General features: G+C 46.6%; 1 protein-coding gene across 8 annotated transcripts in view; it reads right to left on the bottom strand.

The window, feature by feature from the left end:
* Positions 1–21,147, bottom strand: part of Hnrnpm (heterogeneous nuclear ribonucleoprotein M) — a 43,831-nt gene that overhangs the window by 324 nt on the left and 22,360 nt on the right. For 2 of the 8 annotated variants that reach the window (XM_010605679.3, XM_010605687.3), the window contains 11 exons: positions 20,359–20,550; positions 19,160–19,313; positions 17,334–17,383; positions 16,273–16,333; positions 14,050–14,151; positions 12,574–12,618; positions 12,047–12,124; positions 8,365–8,463; positions 5,195–5,248; positions 2,312–3,102; positions 1,472–1,523 (listed from right to left, as the gene is read on the bottom strand). In XM_010605679.3, coding sequence (XP_010603981.1) covers positions 1,472–1,523; positions 2,312–3,102; positions 5,195–5,248; positions 8,365–8,463; positions 12,047–12,124; positions 12,574–12,618; positions 14,050–14,151; positions 16,273–16,333; positions 17,334–17,383; positions 19,160–19,313; positions 20,359–20,550 — 1,678 coding nt within the window. Of the gene's footprint in view, positions 1–5; positions 82–1,471; positions 1,524–2,311; positions 3,103–5,194; positions 5,249–8,364; positions 8,464–12,046; positions 12,125–12,573; positions 12,619–14,049; positions 14,152–16,272; positions 16,334–17,333; positions 17,384–19,159; positions 19,314–20,358; positions 20,551–21,147 lie in introns of those variants that run through there. The other 6 variants (XM_010605682.3, XM_010605683.3, XM_010605686.3 and 3 more) reach the window with 6 other exon arrangements.

The following is a 21,147-nucleotide window of genomic DNA, read 5'->3' as shown; positions in this document are numbered from 1 at the left end:
GGCACAGGGAGGAAGAAGAGACCAACGCGTCAGCCAAAACCAAAGCTCAGCCTCAGCCCGGCTCCATTCAGTCCAGATCACCTGTTGGATTTTGTGACAGAGTCGAAAAGGAAGAGTGCGAATTCAGAACACCACAGCCAGAGCTGGCGACTACGCCCTCGGCCACGTTGCCGTTGCACTGTCAGCAGGACCAAAGTCTCAGTGTGCTTCTGCAACTGTTCCGGCAGCGTCAAATGCTGAGCTTTTCAAAAGCAAGAGGCACACGAAGCCAACAGTACAAGCGAATTTTAGAGGCTTCGTTTTCCATACGGCACCACCCCAAATCACAAAACCATCGACAGTGGCGCTCAGTATCAGCCAAGATCCCGGTGAGTAGGTGTCTTACACCCAACAAGCACCCAGGTATGTGTCAGACATCACGGGAGCGAGCCTAAGTTAGAGAAGGGCACACGGCCAAGCGAGAGACAAGACCGAGATGGGGCAGCTGGCTAGGGACCCACAATTCTGCAGCAAGTAACCGTCCACGGCGGGGTTGGAGATGACACCCAGGGTTCCTCACGGCGCCACCAGGAGACACGGTCCTGCCAGCAACAGCAGGTCCAGCTGGAGGAGGAGGCAGGGGACCCAGTCCACAGGGGGCCTGTTGATTTGGACCTCCTCCGGTGAGGGGTGGCTTGATGTGACTTTTCCAACTATCTACCATGATGTGGAAACTACAGAGTGGGGAAAGGTAAAGGCTAGGCAAGGAAGCGGCTCTGGCTGGGTTCACTCCCAGAGAAAACCCAAGGGAGGCAGCAGTGCGATAAACCATGAACCACTCCTGAGACAGGAAATGTGAGAACGGAGGCTGCCCTGACTCAGCAGCCCCAGAACTCAAGTCTAGGGCTGTTGGAGCTGGAAAGGACAAGGGTATGGAGTGGCAGGAGACAATTCTCCATGGGTGACAAGGGAAGAATTGTTGGCCACAAGGGGCATCTAAGAAGAGGTGCCTGGAGTGCCAGGAAACACCACCACCAGCCACCATCCTCACCCAGACCTTGCAAAATCACCCAGGGCACCTGCTGGGCACACGAGTGCTCTGTGGCACTGAACTAGCTGTGCTGTGAGGATAGCAACCTTGTCTGGGATGTATTTATTTAGTGTTGTTTCTTAGAAGCCGCATGACCTTAGCAAGGTGAATTTGCCTGACTCACCTGTCAAGGGGGTCGGCACTGCCTCCTTTCCAACACCCCAGAAGAAAAAAGGAAAGCTAAGGATAAGACGGAAATACAGGCAGAAAATGTCTGACACATACTGGGACTCAACACCTGCCTGAGCATCCGCAGGAGCAGAGCAATGGCAAGGTCCACTGGTCCTCTAGAGCCGATGGACAGTGGCTACAAATACTAGGAAGGAAGCTGTACTGCTAACTCCACAGCACCACCGAGCCACCACACAGCAAGCGCCCAGACAGCCTTTCTCAGACACTTACCACACTCGTTGAATTTGTCCTTTAGCATCTTCCATGTAAAATCAAATGGGAGCTGAGGGGAAAAAACGGTAGACTAATGTACAACTCCACCGAGTCTTAATGCACAAACATCACAGCACTCTGCCCAGGAAACCCCCGGGGACAGGGACACAGCTCTTGTGGCACACTCGACTGGTGTGCATGAAGCCCTGGGGTAGATCTCCAGCACTGCGCACACACACAACCTATCACAGAGCAGCCGGTTGCCCCCTCATTGAGGAAAAATCGACCTCAAGCAGACACCTCTATCTGGAAGGGGCTCTGAAGCTCCATGTCTGGTCCCCTCTAGTGTGTTCACACGGGAAGCTGAGCACATGGGATGAGGGGCCAGGGCAGAAAAGCCCACAGACTCAGTAGAGACAGGGTCTCACTACGTGGTGAGACTGACCTGGAATTCACTGTGTAGCCCAGGCTGGTCTTGAACTCACAGCGATCCTCCTGCCTCAGCCTCCCCAGTGCTGGGATTACAGGCGTGAGCCACCACGCCAGGCTGCAAAGTGGCTAAGTTCTTACAGGTAACTCAGTTATAGGCACATTCTCTGAACCACCATGCCAAAACTTAAGATGCTCAAGCCAAAGGATGAGAAACCAAAGTCAGCTCAGCCTGCTGCTCGGTCTGCCACAGGGGAGAAGCCTGGGTCCTCACAGACCACTGCTCCTGCTCTGCCTTCAGCTTCCCTCATCCCCAGCAGTGGACTTGGGATGGAGCCAAGGTGTGCAATCCTCCCTGCTCCCCACCATTCAGTCCAACGACCTCCTCCCCTGTGCCTACCACAGCCAAACAGCTCAAGAGCCACTTACATTTCTCACAAATATCTGGCAGGCCTTCCTGGCCACCCCAGGAGCATGGCCTCCAGCTCCGCCAAAAGAACCTGCGAAGCTTCCTCCAAAGTTTCCACGTTCCATCTCGATGGCGCGATCAAAGCTGGCACCACCACTGCCACCCATGGCCAGGCCCATGCGCTCAATGCCAGCGCCCAGGGCCGGGCCCATGCGCTCCAGGCTGTTGGCTCCCATGCGCTCGAGGCCCATGCGCTCCAGGCTGTTGGCGCCCATGCGCTCCAGGCCCATCCGCTCCAGGTTGTTGGCGCCCATCCGCTCCAGGCCGGTGGCCATGCGATCCATCACAGGGCCCATGCGCTCGAGGCCGGCCCCCATGCCTGCGGGCACCATGCGCTCCATGCCCAGGCCCATGCGCTCGATGGCAGGGCCCATGCGCTCCACACCAGAGCCCATGCGCTCAATGGTTTGGCCCACACGGTCGATGGGTGCGGCCATGCGCTCGAGGCCAAAGCCCATGCCGGCCCCCATGCGCTCCACTCCAGAGCCGATCCGCTCCATGGTTTGGCCCATTCGCTCAATGCTGGAGGCCATGTGGTCGAGGCCCAGAGGGCCCATGCGCTCGATGCCAGAGCCCATGCGCTCAACAGAGCCCATGCGGTCCATGACCAGGCCCATGCGCTCGATCTCAGAGCCCACACGATCCATGCCATGGCCCAGGCCTGCGCCCATGCGCTCCATGCCGGCACCCCCAATGCGGTCAATGCCAGGGCCCATCCTCTCGATTCCAGGGACGCTGCCTCCACCTCCACCTGAAGAGGCACATAAAACATGGGAGAATGTCAGAACAGGTGTGTACACGCTAAGCCACACCTAGGCACTCATTCACAAGCTCAACCAGATACCAAAAGTTCAACCCCACACTAATTGATATTTCATTAAGACAACCCTTCATATGGTGACAAACGCTAACAAAATTCAAAACGGTGTTATAGTTTAGACCAAAAATGTCCCCCAAAGACTCGTGCAGAAGCAGAGCTTTTGGAAGGTGGCTAGATTTCGGGGCCAAGGCAGCTCTCTTGTCAGGAGGCAAGGCCTGGTTGCAAAAGATGGTCTCTTGGGGGCGTGACCTAGAAGGGGACACCGAGTTTGCTCCTTTACGTTTTCTGACCATTACGATATTAGCAGCTTTCTCCCACCCAGACCCTTCCACCATGCCCTTGGGACTTGAAACTAGGCAACTATGGACTGAAAACATGAGCCCAAATAAACCTGTCCTCTTTTAATTTGTGGCAGGCACTGTATCTCAGTGATGGGAAAGCGGCTCAGACACAGGGAGACAATTCAAAGTCACTCAACAAACTTTCCCCTCTCCTGACTTGTCCCTCTAGATGCCCTCTGGGTAGCCAGACTGACATAGGGAAGAGACTACACTGGCCTGTAATCAAGCAGAGATAAAAGAAATCAAATCCCAACACCAAAATAGATCAAGTATACGAAGGCACACAGCTGACATCCCCTGGGATCTTACTCCAGTGGGGACACTGCCAACTGACTTGTCTAGGTTTGCAGACCCAGGAAGGAAGATGCTAACAAGCTCCGCAGGTGACTCAGATGACCCAGGCGAGTCTGCAGTAACAATAATTGCCTTTGCCTGTGGTGCTTGCAACTCTGCACAGGGAGGATCTGGTTTTCTTTGAGTGGAGCCGGAAGCTCCTTCCAAGCGATAACCTCCCACCTGTGAATACAGGCATCACCCAGGCCACAGCCGGTCCACTACTGACCCAGGCAGCCAGGCCAAGATGCAAATTTAGGATGAAAAAGCTCAGCAGTTTCTACAGCTAAGGCTGTGACCTCGCACAAGGCACCCTCCCTCCACGTGCCCATTTCCTCAGCTCAACAGTGGCGTTATAGAAAATGGCCAATAAGTACAACTTTAAGAACGCTACTTTCAGAGCAGAAACGGCTCAGAAACTACCTAGCTGCTTCATATTGTAAGACAAAAAAGGTGCTCGCCTGACAGCAGCAGGACTGAGGCTAGCAACCAATGCCAAAAGCATCAAAAGAGGGCCCAATGGGGCTCTGCAACCAGCCCCCCCGAAACACTCAGCAAGTGGGGATATCAAACAATGCCCAGCTCCTTAGAGCACTGGAGAGAAAACAGGGTGAAAAACGCAGTGCGCTCTTAAGTGCCTGCAGAAGAGTGTGCTCGTGGCAGAGTGAATCAGAGTACTTCCAGCACTCACAACTGGGCGGTGAGTCCGAAGGCAGGATCTACTTTCGCCCGCATTTTCTAAATTTTTGTAATGAGCACATATGCACGTTTTAGTTGTTGCAATCATTAGGCACATATTAACTGAACAAAGTGACTTTGTGATATTTTCATCCATGCAGACTCCGTACTTCGATCGTCTCAACCTTCCCTGCTACCTTTCACCTATGCCCCCTCCTCAACGGTCCCCTTGGACTTTCATGGATTTTCCTACATATGGGAATTTTAGTAAGCATTTGTTATGTATGAGGAAGTGTACTTTCAGTTCCTGTCAAGTAAACATTTACTTTAGGAACGTTTACTTTTAGGATATGGAAAACAAGAAAGCCCCAACCTGCACCAGTACCACGGCTAACTTATATAAGCATTCTTTCAGTGCACTGGCTCATTTTCCCTTCACAACAACCCTCTGAGGTAGGTACTATTACATCCCCATTTACAGGCCAGTAGTACAAACACAGAGAGGTTCCATAACTTGCCACACGTCACACAGCTAGGAAGAGGCAGAGCTGGGTCCCACCCTGGGCAGACTGTAAGAGCCCATGTTGTCACTGTTCACTCTTAGGTCCTGCTCTTCCCCCGTGGTAACAGCCTGTTCTAAAAATCAAAACATCAAACTAAGCGTTTCCTACCTCCTCCCTGCTTTGCAATGATCTCTCCTCTCTTCAGTGCATTACTTAGGATTTCTAAGGAAATCAGGAAGAAAAAATAATTAGCCAAATTTTTCCATGGCAATAGAAACTTGCTCATTACAGATTCCAAAATAAAAATACTAGCAATTTTTTTTCAAAGAAAAGATAAAGGGAAAAGGGGAGGGGGTTGAGAAAAATATACACAGACAAGATCATTTTGCAGAAAACTGAAGATCCGTGATGAGTCGCAATGCTAGGACCCCATGTAGCTCCAGAGTCTGAGGCCCCATTCGGAGAGTCATCTGTAAATGCATCCAGCAGAGCGAGGGACCATGTGCGTCCATGACCTAATTCAGGAAGTCAGAGCAAGACAGGGGCTGGCCCTCAGTCCTTTATGCCAAGCTGTTTTCCAGAGCCGGTCCAGACCTTCCGTCCCAAGGCTTCCCCATCTCAACAGAGCAGGAAGCTAAGGTCTTTCTCGGGGATTCCTGTTCAGAAGACTGAAGCCTGCATGCAAACTGCTCAGCACTTCTCCTGATCACAGCAAATTACAGATGGAGCTATCACAACCTGAAGGTGAAAGCCAGCAGCCTCTGCGCCCACTGCTGGGTGTATCACCTGTGTGCAGCGACCTGATCATGCCAACCCCACCCAAAACGAGCCAGGAGTGATGGTGACTATGCGACAGGTGAAGCTTCGGGAAAATAAACTCACCCAGCACATTCAAAGGTCCTAACAGAAAATAGCTCATCCAAACCTTAAAGTTTGTTTAAAGCAGTCACTAATGACACCTTTTAAAGTTTCTCTTCAGTCTTTTGTTCAATGGGAGCAAATGTACTCAACTTCTGTAACTGCACCAACAACGCGGACATGGCCTCAACGCACTTCTCACACCACCACCACAAACACAAAGCCACTGAAACCTACCCAGAGGCTTTTCTTGAGCTCTGCCTACAGGGAGGAAGGGGAAAAATACACCAAGAAACAAAGACTTGCAATCTGCCTGGAACTACACTAGCCTGCTCAGCATGTCATGCCCAGGGCCACTCTGCTCTCCCAAGCGAGCACATAGATCAAGCCATTCCCTGCCAAGACCTTTAAATCAGTACACCATATATTTGAAGAAAAAAGCCAAATCCTTCCCTTGGGCATTCACAGCTTCTGTGAACTGACTTGCAATGTGAACCTGTGCTTCACTTCACCTACCCCTCCCCACCTGGTCCTGAGCTGGTGTGCCCTGTGTGCTGGCGTACCTGTGGCTGTGCCACCCTGAGTGGATCCCCAGTCCTCCAGCACTGCCCTTCCTGCAGTCCAGGGAGATGCTCTGCCAGTGTTAATGCAGCTGCCAGAGGGCCTGAGAATCAATGTCTCCACACAACTCCCTCCCTAGCCCACTTCTAAACGCCAGCTCTTATTCCTGCCTGGGCCACTCAGTCTCATCTCTTTGGCCGAGCCACATCCTTTAGGGTCAAGGGCCACAGACGTATCTCTGTCTTTTAAAGGACCAAGTCCAGTTGTTCCCACAAAGATCTACCACTGTGATGTGAGCAGGGACACTGAACAGGGAGGTGCTACAGAGAGTAGCACTCTGATGGTTCGATTCTGAATGATACAGACCACAAGGAAAAAGAGAAATGAATCCAAAATCAAACCAGTCAACTACCAACTTAAATATTCCATTTGCTACAAAGACTACCTTACTACCTTGGGTCTGGTCACAAGGAGCAGCAAGGAATTCTAGACAGAGGCCTGCCCGGTCCTAACCAATCAGAAGGGTACTTTTCATGCCGGAGCAGCAGGGGACAGTTTCCACTCAGGCCAACTTCCTGCCGCCACTTGCAGTAGCAGCCTCCGCAAGCAGCCCACGTTCACTCACGGAGCACTTCAGGGCTCCGAACAAGGCTCTCAGCCTTCTCAACCCCGAGAGGTGCCACATACTGGCAATGACGGAAAACTAGGAGTGAGAAAAACTACAGGTATAAAGTCACAGGTCATCTTGCTCTTGCCAAGCACTTGAGGCTAAACGACAGTAAATCTTCAAAGTATTTGTTTTAAAACTCTACTATTCAAGATACAAAATGAAACCAGTTGTGACAACAGGATAACCTTCAACTAACCTACTTAGTCATATAAAGATATAAACTTACATCCCAAATTCAAAAGCTCTACAACAATATGGAATAAAGCATCAGGTAGAGCAAGCAAGTTCAGAAAGAGTAGATCTTCACTAGCAGCAGTCAGGGGAAAAAAATAAAGACAAGTCTCCACCAATCAACAGGCCACTCAGGGAACCAGGCAGGCAGTTCCTGACTTCAGAAAAGGACACTGAAGACAAGGCCTAAACACAGCCCAAAGAGGGAAGGCGCTTGGCTGAAGGGTTAATCTGAAGACAGTCTCTGCAGAGCATCAAAAACTCTAAGAATGCAGCTAACATCAACTAGATTTGAAAAGCTTAGAACCAGATCCCCGGCCACAGGCGTCCCACTGGGACAGAAGTTCAGCGGCCCTCGACTCTGGAAGGTGTTCCTGCACAGGGAGAGGCAGGTGGAGGTGGAGTAGGTTCCCATGCTAAAATGCCTTTGAGGGACCGAGAATGGTGATCTTGCTCTCAATGAGGAAGGAGAATTCAGGTGACAATATTTTCAGAATCGTCTGGACTTCTAAATAGAGAAAGACGCCGTCTATGGAAAAGAAACTATTTTGCCATCTACTTCTAACTGATAAAGAATTTCTCTGCGCTAAACAGGCTCCAACGTCAGAAAGCTTCCCTGGTCCATCTAGATCCCTTCCAAAGCCACCAGACCAGCACCCACCCGACTCCATCCTGCGAACCACAGCATCACGGGTCCTGGAGGAGGGAGACCCTGCCGATTCAGCAGGACCTTGCAAAGCTCTGCCAGAGCTAGAGAGCCAACAGTGTGATAGAAACACAGCAATTTTAATCTCTACAGCATGCCAAAACTTTACATCCGTTCTTTAAAAAAACCAAAGAAAAAGTTCTTTTCATGCCAGTAACTTCACAGAACAAAGAAAACACAATTTTTAAATGCCTAAAGAAAACCGACAGACTTTACCTGAAAAAAGAAGCCCCAAGACATTAGGGCTGAGCCCTGGCAGCCTAAAGCCCACGGAGAAGACCCCGCCCAGGTGGGGCCACGGGGCCATCTTACCCATTCCTCTGCCAAGAGGCTCTCCAAAGCTTCGAGATATGCCCATCTCATTTCTGGCAATGTCTCTCTCAAATCTTCCACCCATGCCACGTTCCATTTCTGTGGAAAAAAATATTACCCTAGGCCTTTCCAGAAAAAAGCATTATGCTTCAGGTATTATCCCCGCCCCCAAAAAACAACTAGATACACAACAGCCAACACCAAGTCAGGGTGTGTAACTTTCCAACAGGAAACCCTTATTCCTTGAAAATTAAAGCCACTGCAAGCAAATCCCTCCAACAACCCACCTCCAGTCCGTTAGGAAGAACCAACTTACAACTTCTACTGTAGCCACACACAGGGACACCACACACTCATAGCCACAGTACCTGGTGGGTCACTTGCAAGGCACAACAGGTCAAAGGCAGGCCACAGAAGAACCTGCTGAGGCACTGGGCACTTAACTCATGCTGAGACGTCAAAGCACCTCCACACCTGCATTACCTGCTGCCACAACCACAGTATGCTGAAGATGTGACAAAGGCTGTTCTAATGTAGATGAACACTCACAGAAACGTGCCTGCACATAGGCTTGCTCACCAACTGCCTTATGGGCCCCCCATCTGTGTCATGGGATTCTGGCAACTTGTCATTTTTCACTATGTCTTTCAAAAACAAGAGCTATGAGCTTCTGTAGAGAAAAGGCCCTCACAGCTGCCACCTGCTCAAGAAAGCCCCCCATGACTCCCATCAAATTCCTGGAACCCTCTCATGAAGGACTCAAATGTATATCACATCTTGTCTCAGTCCCTACTGAGAGGTCTCTGAGGAATCTAGTACTTGTATTAATATGAATTTCACTCTTTTAAGAGATATAGCGGTACCTCGGTTCATGAACTTAACTTGTTCTATGATTCTGAAAAAGATGGGACACACTTGTGTCTGTGTGGGAAAGATGGCTGTGGTTGTGTTTGTCACCCAATGCAGAGTCTACAAACAAAAATGTTCGTAAACCAAGGCACTGCTGTTATCAGATAAAAAAGGTACAATGTAATGAACACTTTTTATTGTACAACTACAAAAAATGATTATATGCAGCACACAACCCTAAGCTTTCAATGAAGTTAAAAGAATTAGAGATGTGGAAACAGACTCAGGGTAGCTTTGTGATCTGACAAGGACTCCAGCAACTGCAGTCTGACTTCATGTCTGAATCAACCCAGGAGAACCCCGGGGCTTGCTCTCTGCTGGATGCAAGCCTGTGCGTGGCAGGCAAGCATCACTCGGTTCAAAGAACTGGCCAAACATATCCTGGAATGAGTAGCATCACCATGAAGCTGCTGCTCTACTTTAATCCTGTGGTAAGTCTATGAAGGCCACATCCCCCGCCTCAGGTAAGAAATCATAAGCAGGCCCTCAGGCACACGGTCCCAACTGTTAAAAGGGAAGCCTATGAAAACTCTACAAGGCTCTAACCTCATTCCATCCAAATCAGAACCCAGATCCAGTGTGAGGAAGCCCTTGTTCCCTCCAGGATGGACAGGATACTGAGTACCTATAGCCGAGGACATCTGAGAACAGCAGAAGAACAAACTCCACACTTGGTTCTCCAAGAGCACTGGCACCCTCTTTGCCAGGCCCAGACCTTCACTGTCGAGTTGCAGCACCCAGTTACCAACAACTTGTCACAAGCTAAGCAGCTTCCAGCGCCACCCCACCTGTTTCACCTACTGCTGAACTGTAACACCTCCACTGCTCAGAGCAACCTGTAATTCCTTTCTAATGACTGATCAGTTCTGAAATGACCAAGCCAAACTTTCCAAATTTTCACTTTCTACTCGCATCCAGTGTACACATGAGCAACAGGTATGCTTGAAAGCACTGACCTCTACCTTTGCACCACTAATGGTGATGACCTTCTTCATCATCTAAGGCACCAGGAAAAAAGCAAAAAGCCTCAGCCCCTTAATCTACACTCCAGAATCAGAGCAGTCTGTTGTCCCTCAGAACATCCTTCTTTCAAGCCAACAGTTAACACCCATCCTAGTAAGACGCTTGCTTACTTCATACTACTTACACGTTACTATAGACCAGCAGGGAAACATTTAAACCTGAATCCTCAATAGTGTCCCATATCCCAGAGTTTATATATAAAACAGCAACTTCCCAGCAGGTGGCGGTCAAAGAGTCAACCAATTCCTCAATAGTGTCCCATATCCCAGAGTTTATATATAAAACAGCAACTTCCCAGCAGGTGGCGGCGGTCAAAGAGTCAACCAGAATTTGGAGGATTTCAAAGACAGACTTCCAGTTGGGTTTTTTAGCACTGGGCTAACGCTGTGCTGGAGGCAATTCTAAGAGACGATGGTGAAGAGCCAGACTCTGGAGCCAGCCTGGGATCACATCCAGGCACCACCATTTACCAGCCACGTGACCTTAGGCAAGTCACTCTCTGTGCCTCAGTTTCCCATAAATTGGGGAGAACAGTACCTATATGTCCTGTGGTTCTAGCAAGGACTGAACAGAGTAAGACACCGTTATTATAGTTAGTTACCACTGTACTCCTGTCAAGCAGTTGGGAGGATTAAGAATTGAACGGTAGCACACCAGACTTTGTGGTATGCAAATATTAAACTAAAGGAGTGGAGGGCCAGGGATTTAACTCAGTGGTGCCGCAGCCTGCCTCACAAGGGCAAAGTTCTGAGTTTGTTCCCCAGCACCCTCCCAAAATTAAAGGAGTGGATAATTTTTTAATTAATATTTTCTTGCCCATAGATAGGAGTCTTCAAGCAGATAATCAAGAACTTCTCAACCATGGCTGGGTGTGGTGATGCATGCCTGTGATCCTGACATTCTGGGAGACAGAGGCAGGAAGATCCCAAGTTCCAGCCCACCCTGAGCAACTGATCAACTTAGCAAGACCCTATCTAAAAATTTTAAAATAGCCAGGCATGATAGTACATGCCTATAAAGCCAGGGATTGGGAGGCTGAGGAAGGAGAATGATCAGAGCTCAAGGCCAGCCTGAACTACATACACCACAAGACCTTGTCTCAAAAAAAAGCCGGGCATGATGGTGCACACCTGTAATTCCAGCACTCAGGAGGCTGAGGCAGGAGGATTTCAGCGAATCTGATACCAGCCTGAACTACAAAGGGAGGCCCTATCTCAGAAGAAAAAGAAAAAAAAAAAAGGAAGGCCGTCACAATTCCAATAAGGCAGTCATGGACTTAGTAACTCTGTCTTTAAAAAAAAAAAGTTAAATTAAAAAATAAAATATGGGCTGGGGGTCAAGCTCAGTGTGAAGGTTCAATCCCAGTACCACCACACACACATACAAAAATCTCACCCCTAGCACTCTTGGGAAGATAGGAACTTTGAGAATGTCTTACACCTGAAGATAAATTTTGAGAACAAAACATAACCACAGATGTCTACATGCTTCTGAGTAAGAGGCAGTAAGAAAGCTTTTAGAATTTTACTGGAAAAATCTTGGGGAGATGTGGAACACTGGATATCTCAAGCTGAAGTGACTAAGTGTACCATTAAATGTAGTAAAATCGAGCTTTTGAAATATTTAAACATCTGATCAGCAGAAAAGCAGAGGTGGGGTATCATTCAAAGTGGGTATACACCCTGAAGGCCTCGTGGAAGCCCACACCAGCAGTGGGCAGGCACCAACAGGAAGAAAACACAAGTCTTACCATTTATCCGCCCCATGTTCATCCCAGATCCAAACCGCCCCATGTTTTCCATGCCACCACCAAAGGGGCCCTCGATGCCTGCAAAAGAGGTCTGCATTTTAGCACCACACCAAGACTAAGACTAAGACTGATCAGAGAAAGAACACTGTTCTCCACGTCTTCCACATGAGGCAATTCCAGCCGATAACTTACCAAATTTAAGGGCTTTGGAAAGAAGACTGGTGCCCTTTATTTTAGAATCACCATCTTGAAAAAGCTGACCTGATCCAACCCCTCAATGAACACACAAGCAAAAAGAAGTCCAAAGAGATGGGGTGATTTGCCCAAGGTCATAGAGCTGGTTAGCAGAAAGCCAGAGCTGAAAGCCAGCAGCCACTGAAGCAATGTACAGGTAAGTAAAGTGATTTCTAGGCTCAAACTTTAGAAGCCAAAATGACAATTTCATGCAGGGCTTAAGATGCAAGATGAAAAAGAGAAAAGCCGTACCTAGAAATGATTACATTTGTACTTTATTTTAAATTTCTTACCTCCTATTTTATTTATTCCAAATCCTATGCCTTCCATTCCCATTCCTTAAAAAGAAAAAGTCAATTCAAACTAAAATTATGCCAAAGCAGTAAGAGTTAAACTTTAAAAAGTACAAAATATTCCAAACTAATATATGAATAAAAAGTATCTCTAATGACTAATGTATTTTCTCTAAAAATAAAATAAAAAGGTCCTTCTGTGTAAACTGGAAAAATCATACTCCAAACAATTCAAGCCTTTAACCAAATAATCCCTATGTGTCAGTATTCTACAGTCTACGCAATTTTATTAAATGACCACATACGACAGCATTAAACAAATATATCAATCAAACATACTTTTTAGATTTTTATGAAATAAAGGACTTTTAATAAAATCCCTGCTTAAAGTAAAATCCTCAAAGTAAAAAGGAGTTTCTAAAACACAGAATTCCTCCCGTACTCCCAGTCATTCCTAGTGTCAGCGAAGGAATGAGCGTTGGGTGTGGCAGAGGCTCACAGAGCCATCTGAGGTAGTGGCCCCGGGTGTGCAAAGTGACAGTGAGTGGTGCAGATAGCACATCACAATACAATTGCAAATGGTGCCAAAAAGAAAAGGCAGGATGGGACATGGCACATGCCAGTCACCCCAGCACTCAAGAGGCTCAGGCTGTGGGATCGCCTGAGTTTAAGGCCAGTCTGGGCTACACAGTGAGACCCTGTCTCAAAAACGAAAATAAAAAGAAAAACCTAAGATTGCTGTCATAAAAATGAAATATTCCACACAGTGTAGAAATATCTCATTACACAGAAATTAAATGCTAAACAGCAAAGTGTTAGTCATATATTCTACGTGTCCCAGCATTCGTAAAATTAGCTACTGTCTTCTTGGCCACTGTTTCCCTTGCGATAGCCGTGTCTTCCCTCAGCAAAGCCCTCCACACCTTGTCAAATCTATCAATGCCCGCCCCTACTTCTCCAAGAGTCAACCCAGTATCAGCGAGAGCCGGAGTCTGGTGACAGGACTATCGGACGCAGAAGCAGTACTATGATCCCACAATCTGTCACTGAAAGTGTGACTTTGGGCAAGACCAACTCTCTGGCTTGCCTCTTTTATCAAATGACATTAACTGTCTCCGCTCAGAAAGTCACTGTCACAATAAAATGAAAAATATTAATGGCTTTAAAAAAAAAAAAAAGAGGTCAAGTCAGTTATAAATATAATACTGTCTTTTCAAAATCAAGCTGAGATGAACAAGGAAGGAGTTTTGTCCTGATTAAATCTCTATTCCAAGGGCTGGAGATATATATAGCTCCACGGCACAGCACTCACCTAGCATGTCAGGCTCTGGATTACATTCCCAACACAAAAGCAAACAAACAAAATCCCACCTTTATTCCATTTGAACTACTCAAAGCCCAATTAGCCAAATAATCAGCTTTAATAACTTTTAACTTCCCCAGAAATCGCCACTCAAGATGTACTGTAATTCTCACCTGCGGGCCCTAGGTTTCCCATTCCAATGCCTTTGTTCAGGTGATTGGCATCAATAGGCTGCCCTCCTGGTCCTAACCCCATGCCAATACCACCAAGTCCATCTGGAAGGAGAAAAAGAAGTCAAAAGTGGTGCTTTCCCTTTTTAGAAGATGCTGACCATCAAGGGCCAGAGAGCCTGTGTGCTGGAGCTTTCACACTCCCCTACCTGCTCCACTCAGACTTCCACACTGTACACTTGGGTGTGCTCCCCTTTACTAAGGCACTGCTTTTTACCCACAACGTGTGCTTCTACCGCAAAGGCGTCAGTAAGTCAGTTCACTCAGTTGCCAAGACCTAGAATAACCCACAGAGTAAGAATCCCAAGTACCTCGTTTTTTTCTCTGAATTTTCACAATGTTTGATAAAAAGGTAATTCAAGCAGCAGAGACACACCCAATGCCCACCTCCTGACCGGCCTGCAGCTAAAGCACTCTCCGGGTAAAAACAGTGTCGTGAATCCACAATACATTAGTCTCTGATGTGGATGATTTTCTAAACATGAAGACAGTATACTCAGGGAACCTCTTTTTCTACTCCCCAAGCTTCCTAATGTTTGATGCCCAGCCTAACCTCAGCTCGACACCCACAAGAACAAACAGGGACCCAAGAACAGACTGGAAATAGCCAAGAAGGCCGGACACTGGTCTAGGGCTTAAACCAAGATGTGCCAAGGTCAATACAACAATTAAAAACTTGCCACAAGTTCCCGGGTATTCCATCTGTTAACCTCCCTGTTTTAATTGCATGGCAACAGCAGTAAGGGATCACCAAGGCTACTCATTCCCAAAGCATTCAAGACTCTCAAGTTAACCTGGGAACTGTCTGGGAGACCATGAACCAGGGATAATGGGCTCCTTGGGGACCGGTGCTCCTCCCCTTCTGTAGGCACAAGTGTCAACAAGAGCTGTGGCAAGTGACCAGTGTCCACTTATTTGAAAAACGAATGCGCTAAGACACGGAACTATGGTCCCTTCCCTAGATATGGTAGCAACATCTTTCAACAGATGAGCCTTCTCCTGTTCTTTGGGGGGTTTTGTTTGTTCTATGAGATGCTATGGATTAGCCCCAGGGCCTCAGTTCCAACAGCTGCGTGTTCTGCCCCAAGCACCCCACCTCCCACTCCTGAAGCCACTCATTTCCCTCAAGACCTCTCTCAATCACACTGCTGTAACTTGGCCCTCGGGCTCCATTCAACTGCAATCTCCCTCACTGGGGCTGGCAGCTGGAGCTGTGCTCCCATGGCGTGTCCCCTGGTCCTCCAGACAGCCCCACCAGGCCCTGCATTGTTATCAGTAAGACATGGTGCTGATATGCAGCACGCACAACCGCAGTGACCAATCAACTAGCCTTTCCATCACAGGGCAGATTTTCACCTAACGCTGTGAACGGCCAACTCTTCTCTCTCTTCATAAAACGTGGTTAACTTTCATATACCACAAAATCTATTGAGCACAGAATTCAGTGGTTCTGGGTATATTCAGGTCACACTACCACCACTGGCATTTAATTACAGAACATTTTCATCTCCCAAAAGGGAAAAGTCATCCCTATTAGTGGTGATTCCTCATCCTCCCCACCAGCTCCAGCAACCAGCGATCTCCTTTCTGCCTTATGGGATTTGCCTATTCCAATCACTTTCTGGAGATGGACTCAAGGTTCATAACATGTATCAGTATTTCCTTCTTTTTAATGGCTAAATAATATTCCAACACATGGAATTACATTTACCCACTCATAAGCTAATGGGCCATCTTGACTTCTTAGCTCTTTATGAACCATTCTGCTATGAACATCTGTTAGGTTTTAGTGTGGACATATGGTTCTAACTCCCTTGGAATACAGAGCTGCTGGGCCGTACGGTAATAACCAATGTGTTTTGACTCTGTTCAGTCTGGTTTAATGCCCTTCACAGTTTTTGGTTCTTCTTTACCTCAGTCAGCACTTTCAAAACACCTAACTAACTACAGCCTCTACATCTTAGGCTGCCTGCCTACTACCCAGTAACCCTAACAACCCTCATTAGGCTGTGAATGTTTTCTCTGCATAGTTCTTGCCCTGAAAAATTCATAGAAGGAAAATGGTTAAGAGAACTTCAGGTTAACCTGGAACAAGTTCCAGTGTAACCACTATTTTCCTTGGCTCCTTATAACTATACTTCGGTTTAGTATAACTCAAATACTTACGGGGAAGTTGCTGTGGACGTTCAGGAGGGAAAAAGTCTCCCTTTGGTAAGGCCCTCTCATCCTGAAAGAAAAAGCAAACAAAGATACGTAAGTCCACTGCAGCATTGTTTGCAGTAGCAAAAAACAGGAACGCCCCTTAACAAAGAACTAGTTAAACAAATTATGGCATACTGGGCCATGGAATACTATGCAAGGGTAAAAAGGCACACACAAGCATACTTGCTACCTTCTTTGTGAAGGAGAAAAACACACAGGTATATTATCGTGGGGGATGGCTAGGGACCAGGCAAGAAGTACAAGTTGAATACTCTTTATTTTCACACTTCTTGACTTTTGAGTCACCTGAATCAAACACGTATTTTTTTAAAAAAAACTAAACTGAATCTTAAGACAGGCATGGCAACTCACACTTGTAATCCCAGCATCAGGGAGGCTGCGGAGGAAGATTGCCCCAAAGTTCAAGGCCAGCCTGGGCTACACAGCAAGTTCAAAGCCAGCCTGAACTACACAACGAGACCTTGTCTCAAAACAAATAAAAAAACTAATGCTAAAATAACTAAAAAGTTTTACAGTTCTTTTATATTCTTCCTGAATTTGAGGCCTAACTAGATTACCCTGAGCACGTTCCACCCATGTTTGTATTAACTACACCTTTGGCACCAACACAGTATGGCTAATGTTTAATCAGGCTAATGTCCTCCAACAGACTTTCCTTTAAAAGCTGTCTGAATTAAAGACTTCATTATGTTCACCACAGACTGAATGATAACCAAATACTTTATTGCCATACTTTGAAAACTTAAAACCTACCCAAAGGTATCTCTGAAACGCTTGCTTAAGCAGAATACTCAGGTGACTTCCTGAACGTGTCAATCACAGGCAACTATGCAGAAAAGTCTACATGAGCTGCATGAGCAAAAGGTTATCACAAATGTACTCAACATACTGCATCCTATTAAACTCAGACTGGTCCCAAACTTTAGTATAATGGCCACATGCACACTTTTTTGGCTACTCTTAAGTTTGAGCAGTGAATGGAGAAAGTTTTGCTGACAACTTACCATTTTGACATGCATTGGTCTATCAAATAGCAGCTGGCCATTAAACATAGCTGGCATTACAATTAAGGCTGTTTCTTACACTTACAAAACAAATTTTTAAAAAATGAAATACTCCACAGCTACCAATTTAAAGGGTGACTTTAAGAGCCCCTTCAATTCTTTATTATACTCCCATGTATTTGTTTCCACAATAAACATAAGAATAAAGAATGCCTGAAGGAAAAAGTAAGTAAACTCTAGCTTGTTCTTCAGGTGTGACACTTCATAACCCTGTACTTCTTAGCCAGTGTGCCTCTTGGGCAACTGGATCTCAGTTTTCTGTGTGTACCCAACAGGCCAGGTATCCTACCATTTTCTGACTAAGATATTCAGTGACAAGTCTTATGAGAGGTTAATGAAACTGATCACATGTGGCAACCGCCATTGTGATTTAAAAAGATGTAACTATTGGTCAGGAGTAATGGCTAACACCTGTAATTCCATCTGCTACAGAGGTTCAGCCATGAGGATCTCAAGTTTGAAGACAGCATGGGTAACTGAATAAGACTATGCCTCAAAATGAAATTTTAAAAAAAGGGTTGGTGGCCCAGGATTTAGCTCGGTGGTTCTGCGTGCCTCATAAGCACAAGGTCCTAAGTTCAAACCCTAGTACACCCCCAGAAAGGGGGGAGTGGGTGGGATGTAGCTCAGTGGTAGTTCACTTGCCCAGCAAGGCCCTGCATCCAGGTACAGTATCACTGCCAAAAAAAAAAAACAAACTCTTTAAGCCTAGGAAAGGGAAGTTTTGCTACTTCCAAGATGATCTGTACCCACTAGACAAGATCCTATAAAGACGTTAAGTAAGTGACAGCCCTGTTTCTCTAGCGACTCATTTTTTGGACTTCTTTCAAACTCAGACACCTCTAAAAAGAAAATGCTAGTGTGGGGCATGGTGGCGCACACCTGTAATCCCAGCACCAGGGAAGTGGAGGCAGGAGGCTCACCATGAGGTCAAGGCCAGCCTGAAGTACATAGTTACACCCTGATGAAAACAAGAAAGCCGGAAGGAAGAAAGGAAGGGAGGAAGGGAGGGAGGGAGGGGAAAGGGGCAACGAAGGGGAAGGGAAGGGAGGGGGAAGGGGGGGAGGAGGGAGGGAAGGAAGGAAAGAAAGGGGGGGGCACAGAGGGAGGGAGGGAAAAAAAAAAGCTAGAAGCCCAGTGAGGTGGTGCACAACCGTAATCCCAGCACTCAGGAGGCACAGGCAGGAAAGCTGCCACAAGTTTCCTGGGATATACAGTGGGTTCAATACCAGCCTGAACTACGTAATGAGACTTTGTCTTTAAAAGTGGACATGTGTAAGTCGGCCATGGTGACATATGCCTGTCATCCCAGCACTTGGGAGGCTGAGGCAGGAGGATCACTATGCGTTTGAGACCAGCCTGGGCTACAAAGGTGAATTCCAGGTCAGTCTCATTACATAGTGAGACCCTTTCTCAAAAACAAAACAAAACAAAAAAATGCATGTGTGCCCATATTCTCCAGTCTAACTACCCTTTCTAGCCACACCATCTTTAATCAATTCCAGCCTAAAGAAATTTCAATTTTCACACCAACGTATTCCCTCCACGCACAAAGGAAATACGAATTCAGGGCTGCGGTGTGTCTCAATGCTAGAGCACTCACCCAGTGTGTACAAAGTGCAGGTGCAAGGAGGCCCTCAATTCAATCCCCAGTACCAAAAACAAAAACACATTAGTCACCTCTGCCTTACACAAATCTACATTACTGCCTAAAACAGCAGTTAGGCCACCCTGTTCACTTCAACTTGATCTCTGCCAAAGGATACATATAGCTTGCACAGCTTCAATGGACTGTTCAAAAGTCACAGTGCCTATTCCACGACTTTTCCCATCTTTATCCTCCAGAATGTCTGCTCGGACCACCACACCAGCCATACTAAATACTTCCTTCAGTTTCTTCCAGCCAACTTTATAATCCAGCTGATTGAGAGAAGGGGGAGGAGTAGTAAAAACTTTAATATAGACATAACAACATTTTTACTACATGAACAAGAAATACTCTGTGGAAATAAGCACTAGATGACATCACAAAAATTAATCGACTGTGGAATGTTTCAAATAGGAAAATGAAGCCCAGTCTTAACCACTCTATTTACTGCCTCTTTTCTCCAAAGAAACAACAAGCCTCCTCATACTTTCAATGTAAAACTTATTTTGTGGCTATTATTTAAAAAAATATTTTAGGGCTGGGGATTTTGCTCAGTGGTTCTGCTGCCTGTCTTGCAAGCGTAAGGACCAGAGTTCGATCCCCGGTACCAAAAACACAAAAACAAAGTAATAATAATACAGTGTATTTGGGAGGCATAACATAGATTTAAAAAAATAAAAATATTTTAAAATTTAAAAAAAAATAAAGCACCGCCATGCTAAGGTGTACTGCCCAAACCCATTCTCTTTCTTGCAGACACACCATGGAAAGGCAGGTAACAAGATGCTGTCTCTGCCCTCTCTGGCTCGACGCAAACTGCAACATTAATCCACAGAGAACGCAGAGGCGGCAGCTGCCACTTTTGTAAACACCTGCAACCTCAGTAAACGTAGTAACTCAAACAGGACCATGGTCAAGCCTGTGACTTGGGAATACAGTGGTCACTAGGAGACAAAGTCTAACCCCAAGGCCAGTTTATATAAATCAACAGGAATGGGGCTGGAGATTTAGCTCAGTGGTTCTGCCACCTGCTTCACAAGTGCAAGTCCCAAGTTCAATGCTTGGTACCAAAAAAAAAAAAAAGTCAAAAACATAAATCAAGAAGATAACATAATCCTTGTTTAAAATTTTCCTAATGGCAGAATGTTTTCCCCCAAGAACCAGAGATTGAACTCAGGACCTTGCGCCTGTGAGGCAAGCACAGTGTCACTAAGCTAAATCCCTGGCTCTGATAGAATTACTTTAAAACATATGAGCAAGAATAGCTCCTAAAGTTCTGCACATTTTCTACTTTAGACAATAATTCCATTTACTTACATTTGCTACAAATACTGTGCTTCCAAGTCTTCCAGCCTGCAATGCATGGATAATCTCATTTGGGATGTTAGGATTATTTAGGATACTGGGTGGGATATTAATCATTCCTGGGCCACCTGGTCCCATACCCATCCCACCAGTCGTAGCCATCACCTTTTGCATTGCTCTCCTGGCATGTTCACCATCAGGATCCTGAAACAAGCACAGAAGTGTTACACAGAACCAACCATGTGACAACCAGAACCACATGTGCATGATAACACTGCTTCAAAAATTTCTGAGATTGAAATGCCATTTGGAAGGCATTTCTCAAATTTACTAATATGAAAGGAAAATGAATGAAAGAAAGGAAAAAAAAGCTGGATACAATGGTGCAAACCTGTGATCCCAGCTCTCAGGAGGCTGAGGCAGGAGGACTGCTGGGAGTTTGAGGCCAGTCTGGAACTACAAAGTGAGTTGAAGGACAGCCTGAACTATATAGAGAGACCCTGTCTCAGAAGGAGAGAAGGAAGTCAGGCACAGTGGCGCACGCCTGTAATCCCAGCCATCAGGAGGCTGAAGGAGGAGGATCACAATGAGTTCGAGGCCAACCTCAACTACAAAGCGAGACCCTGTCTCCCCCCCGCTCAAAAAAAAAAAAAAAAAAAAAAAATGGAGAGAGAAAGAGTCAATTCCTGCTATCATAAAGAAAGAGAGAGAGAAAGGGAAGGAAGGAAGGAGGGAAAGGGGAGACGACAGACTTTCCCCATTGAAATAAGGCAGTCATGGGCTTAGTAAAGTCAAATCTTA

The sequence above is a fragment of the Fukomys damarensis genome, unplaced genomic scaffold (assembly GCF_012274545.1).
Source record: "Fukomys damarensis isolate Sample0158 unplaced genomic scaffold, DMR_v1.0_HiC HiC_scaffold_37, whole genome shotgun sequence".
NCBI lineage: Eukaryota > Metazoa > Chordata > Mammalia > Rodentia > Bathyergidae > Fukomys > Fukomys damarensis.
This window is presented reverse-complemented; position numbering and strand designations above follow the sequence as displayed.